We start from the raw sequence: 12,404 nt of genomic DNA on the forward strand, positions 1-12,404 counted from the left end.
ATTTAGGTATTCATCCAAGATTTAAGAATGTTAGGTTCCAAATATTGATATTAATATGAAAACATGTCCCTGCATCTGAGTTTCCCAATCTCTTTCATCTGTGAACTTAGATTCCTCATTTAAAACTCCGTTTCTGTCCAAGTATAGATTTGAAGATGTCTAAACATTGTTAAGAATCCAGCTCTTTTAACTTCTGTTTCTTCTGTTTTCCTTTTTTTAAGTGGTGATCAGGAGGCATTAGAGACAAGACTATAAGGATTCATCTATCAGTGAAGTTACCAAATACTTCACCGTTACAACTATCGACTGGATGCTTTTCCTTTAAAAAGAAAATGTTTTCCAAGCCAAAATGAAGAGGGTGGTTGTTTCAGTTTAGCATTCAACAGCCAAATGAACTCATAACAAAAATCATCACAACTCAAATTACCATCAATTTTGTTTCAAAGATCAAGGAAAAGGTGGAGAAAACACAAAAGGGACTAGAAACGGAAGAATGAAAAATTTCAAAATTCATCATCAGGAAAACAAACTTTAAAAGACATGAGTGCGTGTGGGGGGAGCGGGGAGGGGTTTCCTCAAAAAGTAAGATGGGCCAACCTGTTTGTCCTCAGAACGCGGGTGCAGAACCAAGTGCGGCAAGCACTTGAATTTGCAGTGCCTGCCTTTGTCTGACATGGTGAAGTCTCCTCTCAATCTGTTCCAGCCTCTTTGTCAGCTACTGGGACTGAGTCAAGACATCCCACTCTGTGGGCATGGTTTGAGAGTAAACAGCAGAAAATCTCAGATTTTCCACTATTTGTTTCCAAAAGGAGTCACAGGTAAATGTTCAATAGGTTTCAAATTACACCTTAGCAGGAAGGGTACAGGCTCCTGGATGCACTTGAGTGGGAGAATATACAAAGGGAAGAAGGAAAGTTTTGTAATTAAGAACAAAATGGGAGGACAACTCGCGAGTGTCTTTATTTCTGGCTCCTAGCAATATTCTGTTTGCTCCTCCCCAAGAAAGGCAGCTACAGATGTAATCTTGTCACGCTTTCTAAGAGTCCTTCTTTGAGTGCCTCAAACAAGTTAAGGGACTAATACACGCTGGGTCCTCAACAATCATGGAGTTATACTTTAGGCTTCAACCAAGCTGTTTTTCAGACTACCTTGGGTCAGATATTTCAAGATAGTTCTTGGAGAAACAGTCTTCAGAAGTGATCTTACGCTGACCCGAAAATTAAGAAAAACTGTCATCTGAAGTGTTTACAGTATCTCCTAAAGTGTCCATAAACAGTAGGTACTCAATAAATATTAATTTCTATCTCTAAGTTTTGGGGAGTCTGATCTAATTCATCAATGTCTGTAAAAAATTTAAATTAAACACATCACACAAGAAGTCACAAATACAAAAACCCAATAGTGTGATATTCCATCTCAAGTATTTTAAGTCCTTCCCCAAATGTAATCCGATATACCTGGTCGGAAGAAAACTGAATTCCTTTATTTAAAACTATATACACAGATTGAACAGAAGAGTAGTTTGCTTTAAAGGAGATACTTCTAAAACAGCGCGTATACATCTCAAAAAATTTAGAAAGCCTCAGTCATAAAGTGTACTTTTTACCTGCACATCTTCATTTGCGTACTCCTAATCTCAGTATCCGCCACCCCATTACTCAGTATTATCCTGACAGCACAGAGTTTGTGTAAATCTGGAGATGTGATGAAGAACAATGACTGCTGCCTCGAATCATTCATATTTTCCTGTTGACTGAATGTCTCAGCTACCAGGCCTTTAAAGATAAACAATAAAGCGGTAATAAATTCTCTTACCAATACGGATTTAATACCAACCCACCACAGAATATTTGATATTGTGTTGGAATAAGTCAGTAAAAACAAATGAGCAGACTTCAGCACTTAAATATCACTAACATTTTAAGAATTTTTTACCTGCTAGAACTTTTTGGTACAAGTTTCATTAAGATATAGTGCAAATAACCTCCAACGCACCTATTTATATTATACAATTCAATGGTTTTTACTATGTTTGCCGTTATGCAACCATCACAGTACACATTAGAAAATTTTCATCATTTCAAAAAGATAATCTAGAATTTTAAGCCCGAAGTTTTATATCCTAAACAATTTGAATATAATAATACGAAAACCAGCTATTTAAATGCCTCCTCTAATCTAGGTACTAGATCTATTTCTATCACATTGTCTTTATTTAATAAACTTCTCTAATGTTCCTATTTTTTTAAACATTTATTAGAGAGAGAGAGAGAGAATGACAGGTGAGGGGCAGGGAGAGAGGGAGGCACAGAATCCAAAGCAGGCTCCAGGCTCCGAGCTGTCAGCACAGAGCCTGATGCAGGCTTGAACTCAGGAGCCGTGAGACCATGACCTGAGCCGAAGTCAGATGCTGAACCGACTGAGCCACCCAGGCGCCCCTGTGTTGTGCATATTTTAAAGAAGTCCAGTCAAAGACACAGGCGAAAGTTTGTGATTCGCTACTTTTATTTCCAAAACACATTTCCCACGAAAATGACTCTGTCGTTCTTCCTTTAAACATCTTCTGGCAGATGGGGCGCCTGGGTGGCTCAGTCAGTTAAGCCTCTGACTCTTGGGTTCCACTCAGGTCACGATCTCCGGGTTTCTGAGTTCCAGCCTCGCACGGGGCTCTTTGCTGTCAGCCTGTGGGCTTCAGATCCTCTGTCCCCATCTCTCCGCCCCTCGAGCAGTCCCCCTCCTCTTCCGCCTGTCTTCCAAGACTAGCCAGAAAAAAGCACGCAGACCGCACTGCTCTGTTCAGGAGCGCGCAGAAATCTGGGTTTCGAGTTCGCGACCAGGACAAGTCGCAGATAGAGAGCGTCTTCTCTTTTCCCCCGGATACCCTGCCGCCGGCGCTCACGTGTTGTTCGGGAACCGCGGTTCCACACCGCCCTCCTGCTGCTCGGGGCGATCACCCAGCAGCAGGGGCCCGCAGGGGCCCGCCCTCGACGGCTCGCAGAGCCCACTGGCAAGCAAGCCTGGCCCCGGGGCCCGGGTCTGAGCAGCCCTCGGCCTGTGGGGCCCGCGGGCCACACTGCGGCCTGGAGGCTAGAGGACCGCGGTGAAAACATGGCCAAGGCCTTCATTCGGCTGAAATCCAGGGTGTAAGCGCCGACCCTGTGACCAACGCGTCAAAAAAGGTGCCCTGAAGATTGGAACCTGGGGCCCGTCCTCCCCCCGCCACCTCCGCCATCACCACTGGCCCACAAGGTCGGCTCGCGGCTCGCGCTGCTCCGGGCGCTGGCACGGGGTCCCCCCTCCCCCCCGCCGCCGCGGATCGCTTCCTGGCGGGGAACCACGTCCGGGAGCACGTTTGTAAAACCCGTGGAAGCCACGGCCTGCCGAGGGAGAAGCACGAGCCTTCTCCCTTCTCGCGGGAGGGGAGACGGCAGGGCCTGCAGCGGCCTCCCCGCTCCCTGCCCGGCTCCCTCACCCCGATGTCTCCCGGTCGGCCCGGGTTCGCCTTCGAGGGCCGTTCGCCTCCCGGCCTCAGGGCCCGCGCTCCTCGGCCGCCTCTCCCGCGCTCCCCTCTCTGCCCTCCCAGCGTGCCCCGCGCACCACACGCTCCCGGCGTGCCCCGAGCGTCCCGGCCTGCCGCGTGTCACGTGCGCAGCCCGCCCCCACGTATCGGGTGCTCCCGGCGTGCCCCGGGCGCCCAGCGTTTCCCGCCTACGTTGCTGACGCCGGCGCCCGCCCGGCGTCCCGGCCGGTCCGGGAGGGAAGGGCCGGGGTTGACGTCCGCGGGGCTCCGGCGCGAGGCCCGGCGGCCCCGGAGGAAGCGCACAGCCGTGTGGGCGGAGTGCGGCCGCGGGGGAGCCGCAGGCGCCGACGCCGCGCGGGCCGCTTTCCCGGCCCTCACAGAGGCAAGCGAGCCTTTTGTGTCGCCCGCAAGGCCCGCGGTGGACGCGTCGGCCCTGGCCGGAACGTTGTGCCGCGTGCCGCGGAGGGGCGGCAGGGCGCAGGCGCCTTAGGCGAGCCTCCCGTCCGTTTGACAGGTATTTATTAAGCGCCTGCCGTGTGCCCGGAGCTTTTCCAGGAGTTAGCGACGGGGCGTTAAGCAAACAGCGTTCTGTGGCGTCGTGGACCTCACACGTTGCTTGCGCCTCACAAGTTCCTATTCCTCGAGGGACAGGAAATGGGATAAAGGAGCAACATACGAGGATGGGAGATGGTGCCAGGCGCATGGGAGGAACATAACGCGGGCCGGGAAGACGGAGTGTGGGGAGAGGCGGTGACAGAGGCCAGCAGGCCTCGTGGAGAAAGCGGCACGGGAGTAAGACATGAAGGCGGTGGGAGTGGGTGGCCACTCGGATGTTAGGGGACAAGGTTGCGGGGGAGAGGAGAGCGAGGGCAAGGGCCTGAGGCGGGAGGTGACCAGGGGCGCAGTGGGTCCGGAGAGGTCGAAGCCGGAGCCGAAGCCGGACAGAGGGCATCAGGCCCAAGCTGTGCATGTTGTAATAGGCGCACCGGGCTGCTGTGCTCAGAGGGGGCTGCTGGGGACACAGGGACAGGGAGGAGAGTGGTCAGGAGGCAATGGCAGGAATCCGGGAGAGAGAGGCGATGTGCTAGGTTCAGGAGAGGGCCGACGAGGTTGGATTGGGCTGTGAAGCTACTTGAAGTTGTACCTAATTCTTTTCGGGGGTTTTTTAGGTTGATCTGGAGAGACAGAGACAGAATCGGCGGGGGGAGGGGCAGGGACAGAGAGGGAAAGAATCCTGGCAGGATGCAAACTGTCAGTGCGCAGGGCCTGATGCGGGGCTTGAGCTCAACGAACGCTGAGATCATGACCTGGGTGGGAATCAAGGGTCCAACACGTAGCCGACTGAGCCGTCCAGGCGCCCCAAGATACTTGAAGTTTAATACATTTTGGACATGGTATGATGTAGGGTCTGAGAGAGAGGAGTCAAGCTTAACTCCAAGGTTTTTGTACTAATGACTTGGGAGGATAGGGTTGCCATCATCTGAGAGGGGGATGACCGTGGGAGGAGCAAGTTTGGGGATGAAGATCAAGAGGAGTTCCGTTCTGGACATGTTGACCTTGAGAAGTGAAGAGGAGGAGGTCTGGGGAAAGATGTGGGTGTAATAGATGGTATTTAAAACCCCGAGGGCCGCCTGGGGGGCTCGGTCGGTTAAGCCTCCAGATTCGGCTCAGGTCATGATCTCACAGCTCCTGAGTTCAAGCCCCGCGTCGGGCTCTGTGCTGACAGCTCAGAGCCTGGAGCCTGCTTCCGATTCTGTGTCTGTGTCTCTCTCTGCCCCTCCCCTGCTCACGCTCGGTCTCTTTCTCTCTCAAAAATCAGCATTAAAAAAAAGCTAATCTTAAAAGAATAAAAGAAAATAGAGCCACAAGACCAGATCACCGAGAGAGTGTAGGAAGAAAAGAAGCCCTTACACTGAATCCTGGCAGACTCCAATATAAGTTCCTGGAGAAGAGGAGGAACCTCCTGTGTGGAATGCCAGGATATTTTTTATTAAGCAAAGAGCCATGTTTCAACCTCACATCTTACCAGGTTCCGGAAGTTCTATCGTGAAAGGATGAGATTTCGTTTCGTGATTGATGTTTGATCTATTGGAATCATTACTTATTTTGTATTTGTAAAATAAACTTTGGCAAAGAGGAGTCCTTTTAGGTATATTCCTAACTCAGTAAGAAAGTGCTCAATACTTAATTGTTTGGTTACTTATAACCAGCTGGGAGATCATAGTAAGTAATTAATTATCACGAGATTGATGAGCAAAATCAGCGCCCTATGACAAATGTAGTTTGCAACATTAAGTGAACAAAATAAAATCTTCTGAAACAAACATTCCAACAAATAAACTTTTTGTCCTAAACTTTTATACTCTGGTTTTATGTCAGCAATCATTGGAATTATTAAACCGCTGAAGATTACAGAAAAGCTCTTTATCCTACTTGGGATATACACATAGGGAAAAAAGCAACTGCATGAAGACAATGTCAAAAATAAATATAGATCCAGCTTACATCTAACAATAAATGCATATTTCTCCCTGGTCTTTCTTATATATTTAAATAAAGATAAACCTAGTGTTCCTCATTCTGAAAAGCACACCTGTCAAGCCTTCCTGTTCTTAATATCTCTGCTATTGAACTTACGGCCTCTGACTTCAACAATTTTAACACGGCAGAATTAAAAATATTTGAAATCACGTAACACCCAAGTACTAAATATCCAGTTCTATTCCATGAAGATGAAATACTGCTTTTTGTGAAAACATGGACAAATCTTTCAAAATGTGAATAAGTCATAAGTAGACAGTTTTATGTTTTTTTTGAAAATGCCCATCCTTGTTTACCCACCAGTCATATCTAAAAATAGAACATTACCTTCATGCATCTCCAACATTCCCCTTCATGCCTTCTCCCAGGCATTTACCCACTTCCTCCAGAAGTAATCACTGTCCCAACTGCGAAAATCGTTAAGTTAATCTTGTTAATTTTGAACATTTCTATTAATGGAAGCATACAACATGAATTCTTTTATGTCTAGCTTCGCTCATAAACATGTCCATGAGATCCATATTGTTGAGAGTAGCAGTGTCTTATTTTCATTACTTACACTTCATTTCCATTACATAATGGATAGTGTTCCATTGTGTGTATATATGCTTCATTTTATCCTTTCTGAGGTTAAATGGGCAATTAGATTGCTGCCAGTTTGGGATTATTATGAAGAATGTTGTGAAGAGAATTCTTATTAAGAAAAAAAGTCTGGGGCGCCTGGGTGGCCCAGTCAGGCGTCTGACTTCGGCTCAGGTCATGATCTCATGGTCTGTGGGTTCGAGCCCCACGTCAGGCTGTGTGCTGACAGCTCAGAACCTGGAGCCTGCTTTGGATTCTGTGTCTCCCTCTCTCTCTGCCCCTCCCCTGCTCACGTTCTGCCTGTCTCTCTCTCTCTCTCCCAAAAATAAAACATTAAAAAAAAAGAAAAAAAAAAGTCCTAGAAGGCTACATACATTGTAATCCCATTTTTGTAAAGCTCAGTAGTTCTCCAAGCAAAGCTAAACAATGGGGGCTCCTGGATGACTCAGTCGGTTAAGTGTCTGACTCCAGGTTTTGGCTTAGGTCAAGATCTCATGGTTTCATGAGTTCAAACCCCATGTTGGGCTCTGTGTTGGCAGCACAGAGGAGCCAGGTTGGGATTCTCTTTCTCCTTCTTTCTCTGCCCCTCCCCCATTCATGCTATCTCTGTCTCTCTCAAAATAAACTTAAAGCTAAACAATGAATTATTGGTATATGTGCATAACTATTTTTTCTACAAGCAAGGAAATGTTAAACACAATTCAGGATAATAATGATTTTTGGATGGCAGAAGGATGGGATATGGGAGGAACTGTAGTCCCCAAGTGAAGGGTTCACTGGTGCTCATTTATATTATTAAATTTCAAAACATATATGTACCTCCACTTATACTAAACATTAAATCATAATTTTTAATTAATAAGGCACATAATGTCATAGGACCAACCAGAATTTTTATCCTGGGAAAAACTTTGCTGACAGAATACATTTTGATGACAAGCTTGTGGACAGGCTAATTTACCAGGTATACGAGTTACTTATGTTTCTGTTTATCACTCACAGGCATTCCAGATGGGAAAGAATCCTCTTAAAGATTCCACCTCCAGCTTGACTGCATGTATCTCTTTTATGACGATTAAGGTTGTTGCATTGTATTAAATCATGTTTAAATTGTCTGGACATACAAAAATTAGGCCATTTTTTTGGGTAAGCTAGTACCACATGAAAACAAAGCCATTTATTTTTTAAAAAACAATTTTTTAATGTTTATTTTTGAGAGAGAGAGTATGTGAGCGGAGGAGGAGCAGAGAGAGAGGGAGACACAGAATCCAAAGAAGGCACCAGGCTCTGAACTGTCAGCACAGAGCCCAATGCAGGGCTCAAACTCACAAACTGTGAGATCATGACCTGAGCCAAAGTTAGACGCCCAACCAACTCAGCCACCCAGGCACCCCAGAAAATGAAGTCATTTCTAAGAAAGATTACATGAGGAAGAGTCAGGTCTTTAGTCAGGAAGCTGGCATATGATGATAAGCCCCAGGTGGGGGTTGAGGCTGTGTTTACCATGCACCTTTGCCTGGAATTTGAAGAGTTTGGATGTCTAAGATTGTATTTATGGGTAGAGCATAATCAGCTGTCCTCAAATATATGGAGGGAGCCTGGGACTTACTGGGTGTGCACCTCATAATCACTTAAGGAGATGTGAGAATTTGACGAACTTATTGAATTAACATTGCTGCTTCATTTATTAAAGATGAATAGACTATATCAGGCTCTAGGATCATAGTACGTGGTGGTAAATTATGTTTTTGCTTCCTTTAGCAAAGTTCATTTGAATATTCTGGCCCTGCTATAAGAAAGCAAAGAGAGAGCTATTTATCCATATTTCTGCCAGAGTGCCGAGGAAGAGAGGAGGGTGATGGCAGGTGGCAGGGAGTGATACAGTAATCAGTGATAGAATCAGGAAAAGAAGGATACCTAGAGACTAATCTTTACTTCCTTCTAGCATCAACCTTACAGGTCCTAAATGATATTTTTGTTCGGGTAGGTAACTTTCTGACATGGGGATTCCAGCTTGCAAGAACTCCATTGCCCTCTTCATCATTCACATTACTTGTACACTTATGCGGATGCATTGAGCACTTTGGGTAGGTCCTATATGTGCACATTTTTCATTTTAACTGTTATCATGCTGCTGCAGCAATTTTAGACTCTCTCTCTGTTTCCTAGGCTGGGAAAGAAAGAAAACAATTTTACCTTTAGTAGATGTCTCAGGAAAAGCTAGAAGACTTGGCTAGTTCTCTTGCTAGTGACAGATAAATAAATTAGTTCACGTTTTTCTGTATGGTTGTGATAAAAGTATATTTCCAGGTTCTTACATGCCATCTTCTATATCACATTTGTACCTATGTTCATTCAAAAATGCTTATGGAGCACATACTAAGTGCTAGGCCCTGTGCTGGAGACATAGCTATGACCAAACTGTACCTTCCCTCAAGGAACTCTGGGCCCAGTGAGAAAGACAGACCCGTAGAATGATGACTTAGTGAGTGTGTGATAGAGATGATCAGAGAATCAAGGAATACTGAGAGGGCACTAGTGGGAGGGAAAGTGTGATCAGCACATGCCTCCTCCATTGGTGACCCCTAGGCTGAATCAGAAAGGGTCCTGAGTCCTAGACCAAGAAAAAGGAGTTGGGAGGAAGGAGTAAGAAGGATACTCTGGTAGAGAAGGGGGCTTGAGCAAGGGTATGGAAGTGAGGAAAGGATGCTCTATCTCCAGGGATCTAAAAATAGCTCACTGTTGCTAGGCTGTAGGCTTGGGATGGAAATGGCAAATGATAAAGCTGGAGAGAGGCAGATTTTGGATGCTCTGGTAAGGAGTTGGAACTTTAGTTATTGGAAGACATTGGAATGTCTTAGGCAAGAAGTGATGCGATCGGATTTTAATTTTAGACTCACTGTTCTATGGAATATGGGACTGAGGAATTGGAGACTAGAAGGAAGAAGAACCTGTTGAGATATTGTAAGCAGGTAGTAGGCAACTAATCATGAAAGGCAGATCTGGCAAAATGGTACTAGGAATAAAAGAGAAGAGCACTCATTAGATGTTTACAAGGAAAAATCTCTGGGATGCAGTGATAGAATCAATTTTGAGGATGACCTGGATGATTCACAAGCTTCTGACTTGGGAACACCAGCAACTGAATTTCATAGAACTGTCTGGAACCCTAAACCCTTTACAAAGTTAAATAGGATATCTGGAATTTTCCTTATCTATACCATCTTACTCTTGTTCTATTTACTTGTGGTAGAGACAAAAAGAGATTTTTAAAAATAAGTTTAATATTGCAGCCATGTTCTACAATCAAATATTTACTCTCATTATTTGCCTATTCCTAAAGATGTATTTATAAGGAAAATGTGCCTAAGAATGTATTTACAATAAGATAACCTGCATATAATTAACTTGTCATTGTTTGAAGTCGGTGAGGAAAATTGCCCTACCTGTGCTTCAGACATTTGTATGAGATTTGTGGTCAGATAATACCCATTGCTCTCTACTTTTCATTTCTGCTGCTGCAGTCCAATTGATCAGAGATTCTCAATTGACATTTGGTATTATAAATATACATGGATAAAAACAACTTTAGTCATAGGTGCTTTATTTGAAAGTGAATAAAAATATACAAAATTTAGAAAATTTTAGATATTATTGTTAATAGATAGGAAATTATTGAGGGATCAACCAAATAGTCTATACATATTAGAGATTTAGATATTTTTGAAGGAAAAAGTTAACGTATGCTAATATAGTACTTAAAAGACCTGGATAGTTTTCCGGACAAACAGAAAGAAAAACTAAAGGAATTTGTGACCACTAAACCAGCCTTACAAGAAATATTAAAGGGGACTCTTTGGGGAAAAAAGGACCAAAAACAACAAAAACTAGAAAGTAACAGAGAACATCACCAGAAACACCAACTTTACACAAGGCACTATGTTAATATTTATCAATAATCACTCTGAATGTAAATGGAATAAATGCTCCAATCAAAAGACATGGGGTATCAGAATGGATAACAAAAACAAGACCCATCTATATGCTACCCAGAAGATACTCATTTTAGACCTAGAGACACCCACAGATTGAAAGTGAAGGGATGGAGAACCATCTATCATGCTACTGGATGTCAAAAGAAAGCCAGAGTAGCAATACTTATATCAGACAAACTAGATTTTAAACCAAAGACTAACAAGAGATGAAGGGCATTACATCATAATTAAGGGGTCTGTCTATCAAGAAGATCTAACAATTGTAAATATTTATGCCCCTAACTTGATAGAAACCAAATATATAAATCAATTAATCACAAACATAAACTCATTGATAATAATACAATAATAGTAGGGGACTTTAACACCCTGCTTACAGCAATGGACAGAAATTCAACAAGGAAACAATGGCTTTGAATGACACACTGGACCAGATGCACTTAGGAGGTATATTCAGAGTATTTCATCTTCAAGCAGCAGAATCACATTCTTTTCAAGTGCACATGGAATATTCTCCAGATTATATCACATATTGATTCATAAATCATCCCTCAACAAGTACAAAAAGATTGAGATCATACCTTGCATACTTTCAGACCGCAATGCTATGAAACTTGAAGTCAACCACAAGAAAAAATTTGTAAAGACCATCAGTGTATGGAGGTTAAAGAACATCCTACCAACAAATGAATGGGTTAACCAGGAAGTTAAGTAAGAAATTAAAAAGTACACGAAAGCAAATGAAAATGAAAACACAACTGTCCAAAACCTTAGGAATGAGGCAAAAACAGTCCTAAAAGGGAAGTATAATGCAATACAGGCTTACCTCAAGAAGGAAGAAAAGTCTCAAACACACAACCTAACCTAACACCTAAAGGAGCTAGCAAAGGAACGGCAAATAAAGCCTAAAGCCAGCAGAAGAAGGAAAATAATAAAGATTAGAACAGATATTAAATGACAATAGAAACAAAGATAATGGTAGAACAGATCAATGAAACTAAGAGCTGGTTCTTTGAAAGAATTAATGAAATTGATAACCCCCAGCCAGACTTATCAAAAAGAAAAGGGAAAGAACCCAAATGAATAAAGTCATGAATGGAAGAGATTACAACCAACACCATAGAAATACAAACAATTGTAAGGATATTATGAAAAATTATATGCCAACAAATTGGGCAATCTGGAAGAAATGGACAAATTCCTAGAAATGTACAAACCACCAAAACTGAAACAGGAAGAAATAGATAATTTGAACAAACCCATAACCAGCAAAGAAATTGATTTGGTAATCAAAAAATCTCCCATCAAACAGAAGTACAGAGCCAGATGGCTTCCCAGGGTAATTCTACCAGACATTTACAGAAGAGTTAATATCGATTCTTCTCAAACTGTTCCAAAAAAATAGAAATGGAAGGAAAACTTACAAACTCATTCTACGAGTCCAGCATTACCTTGATTCCCAAACCAGACAAAGACCCAACTAAAAGGGAGAATTATAGGCCAATATCCCTGATGAACATGGATGCAAAAAATTTCAACAAGGAATTAGCAAATGGAATGCAATATACATGAAAAGAATTATTCACCATGATCAGTGGGATTTATTCTTGGGCTGCAGGGGTGGTTCAATATTTGCAAATCAATCAGTGTGATACACTACATTAATAAAGGATAAGAACTATATGATCCTCTCAATAGATACAGGAAAAACATTTGACAAAATACAGCATCAATTCTTGATTAAAATCCTCAACAAAGTAGGGATA

General features: G+C 43.4%; 1 protein-coding gene and 1 long non-coding RNA gene across 2 annotated transcripts in view; one reads left to right on the forward strand and one right to left on the reverse strand.

The window, feature by feature from the left end:
- The window catches only part of C11H18orf63 (chromosome 11 C18orf63 homolog), a 33,272-nt gene extending 29,675 nt beyond the window's left edge, over positions 1–3,597 (reverse strand). Inside the window, exons 1-2 of the mRNA XM_058691809.1 lie at positions 3,473–3,597; positions 1,607–1,775 (exon numbers count right to left, since the gene is read on the reverse strand). Of these exons, the coding sequence (XP_058547792.1) occupies positions 1,607–1,740 (134 nt within the window). The 5' untranslated portion in view covers positions 1,741–1,775; positions 3,473–3,597. The remainder of the gene's footprint in view (positions 1–1,606; positions 1,776–3,472) is intronic.
- Positions 3,598–3,709: 112 nt separating this feature from the next.
- Positions 3,710–5,878, forward strand: LOC131489911 (uncharacterized). Its single transcript, XR_009250815.1, has 2 exons — positions 3,710–4,034; positions 5,340–5,878. It is a non-coding gene; the product is annotated as an uncharacterized LOC131489911 (long non-coding RNA).
- The last annotated feature ends 6,526 nt before the right edge of the window (positions 5,879–12,404 follow it).

Source organism: Neofelis nebulosa, chromosome 11, assembly GCF_028018385.1.
Source record: "Neofelis nebulosa isolate mNeoNeb1 chromosome 11, mNeoNeb1.pri, whole genome shotgun sequence".
In the NCBI taxonomy this organism is placed as follows: Eukaryota; Metazoa; Chordata; class Mammalia; order Carnivora; family Felidae; genus Neofelis; species Neofelis nebulosa.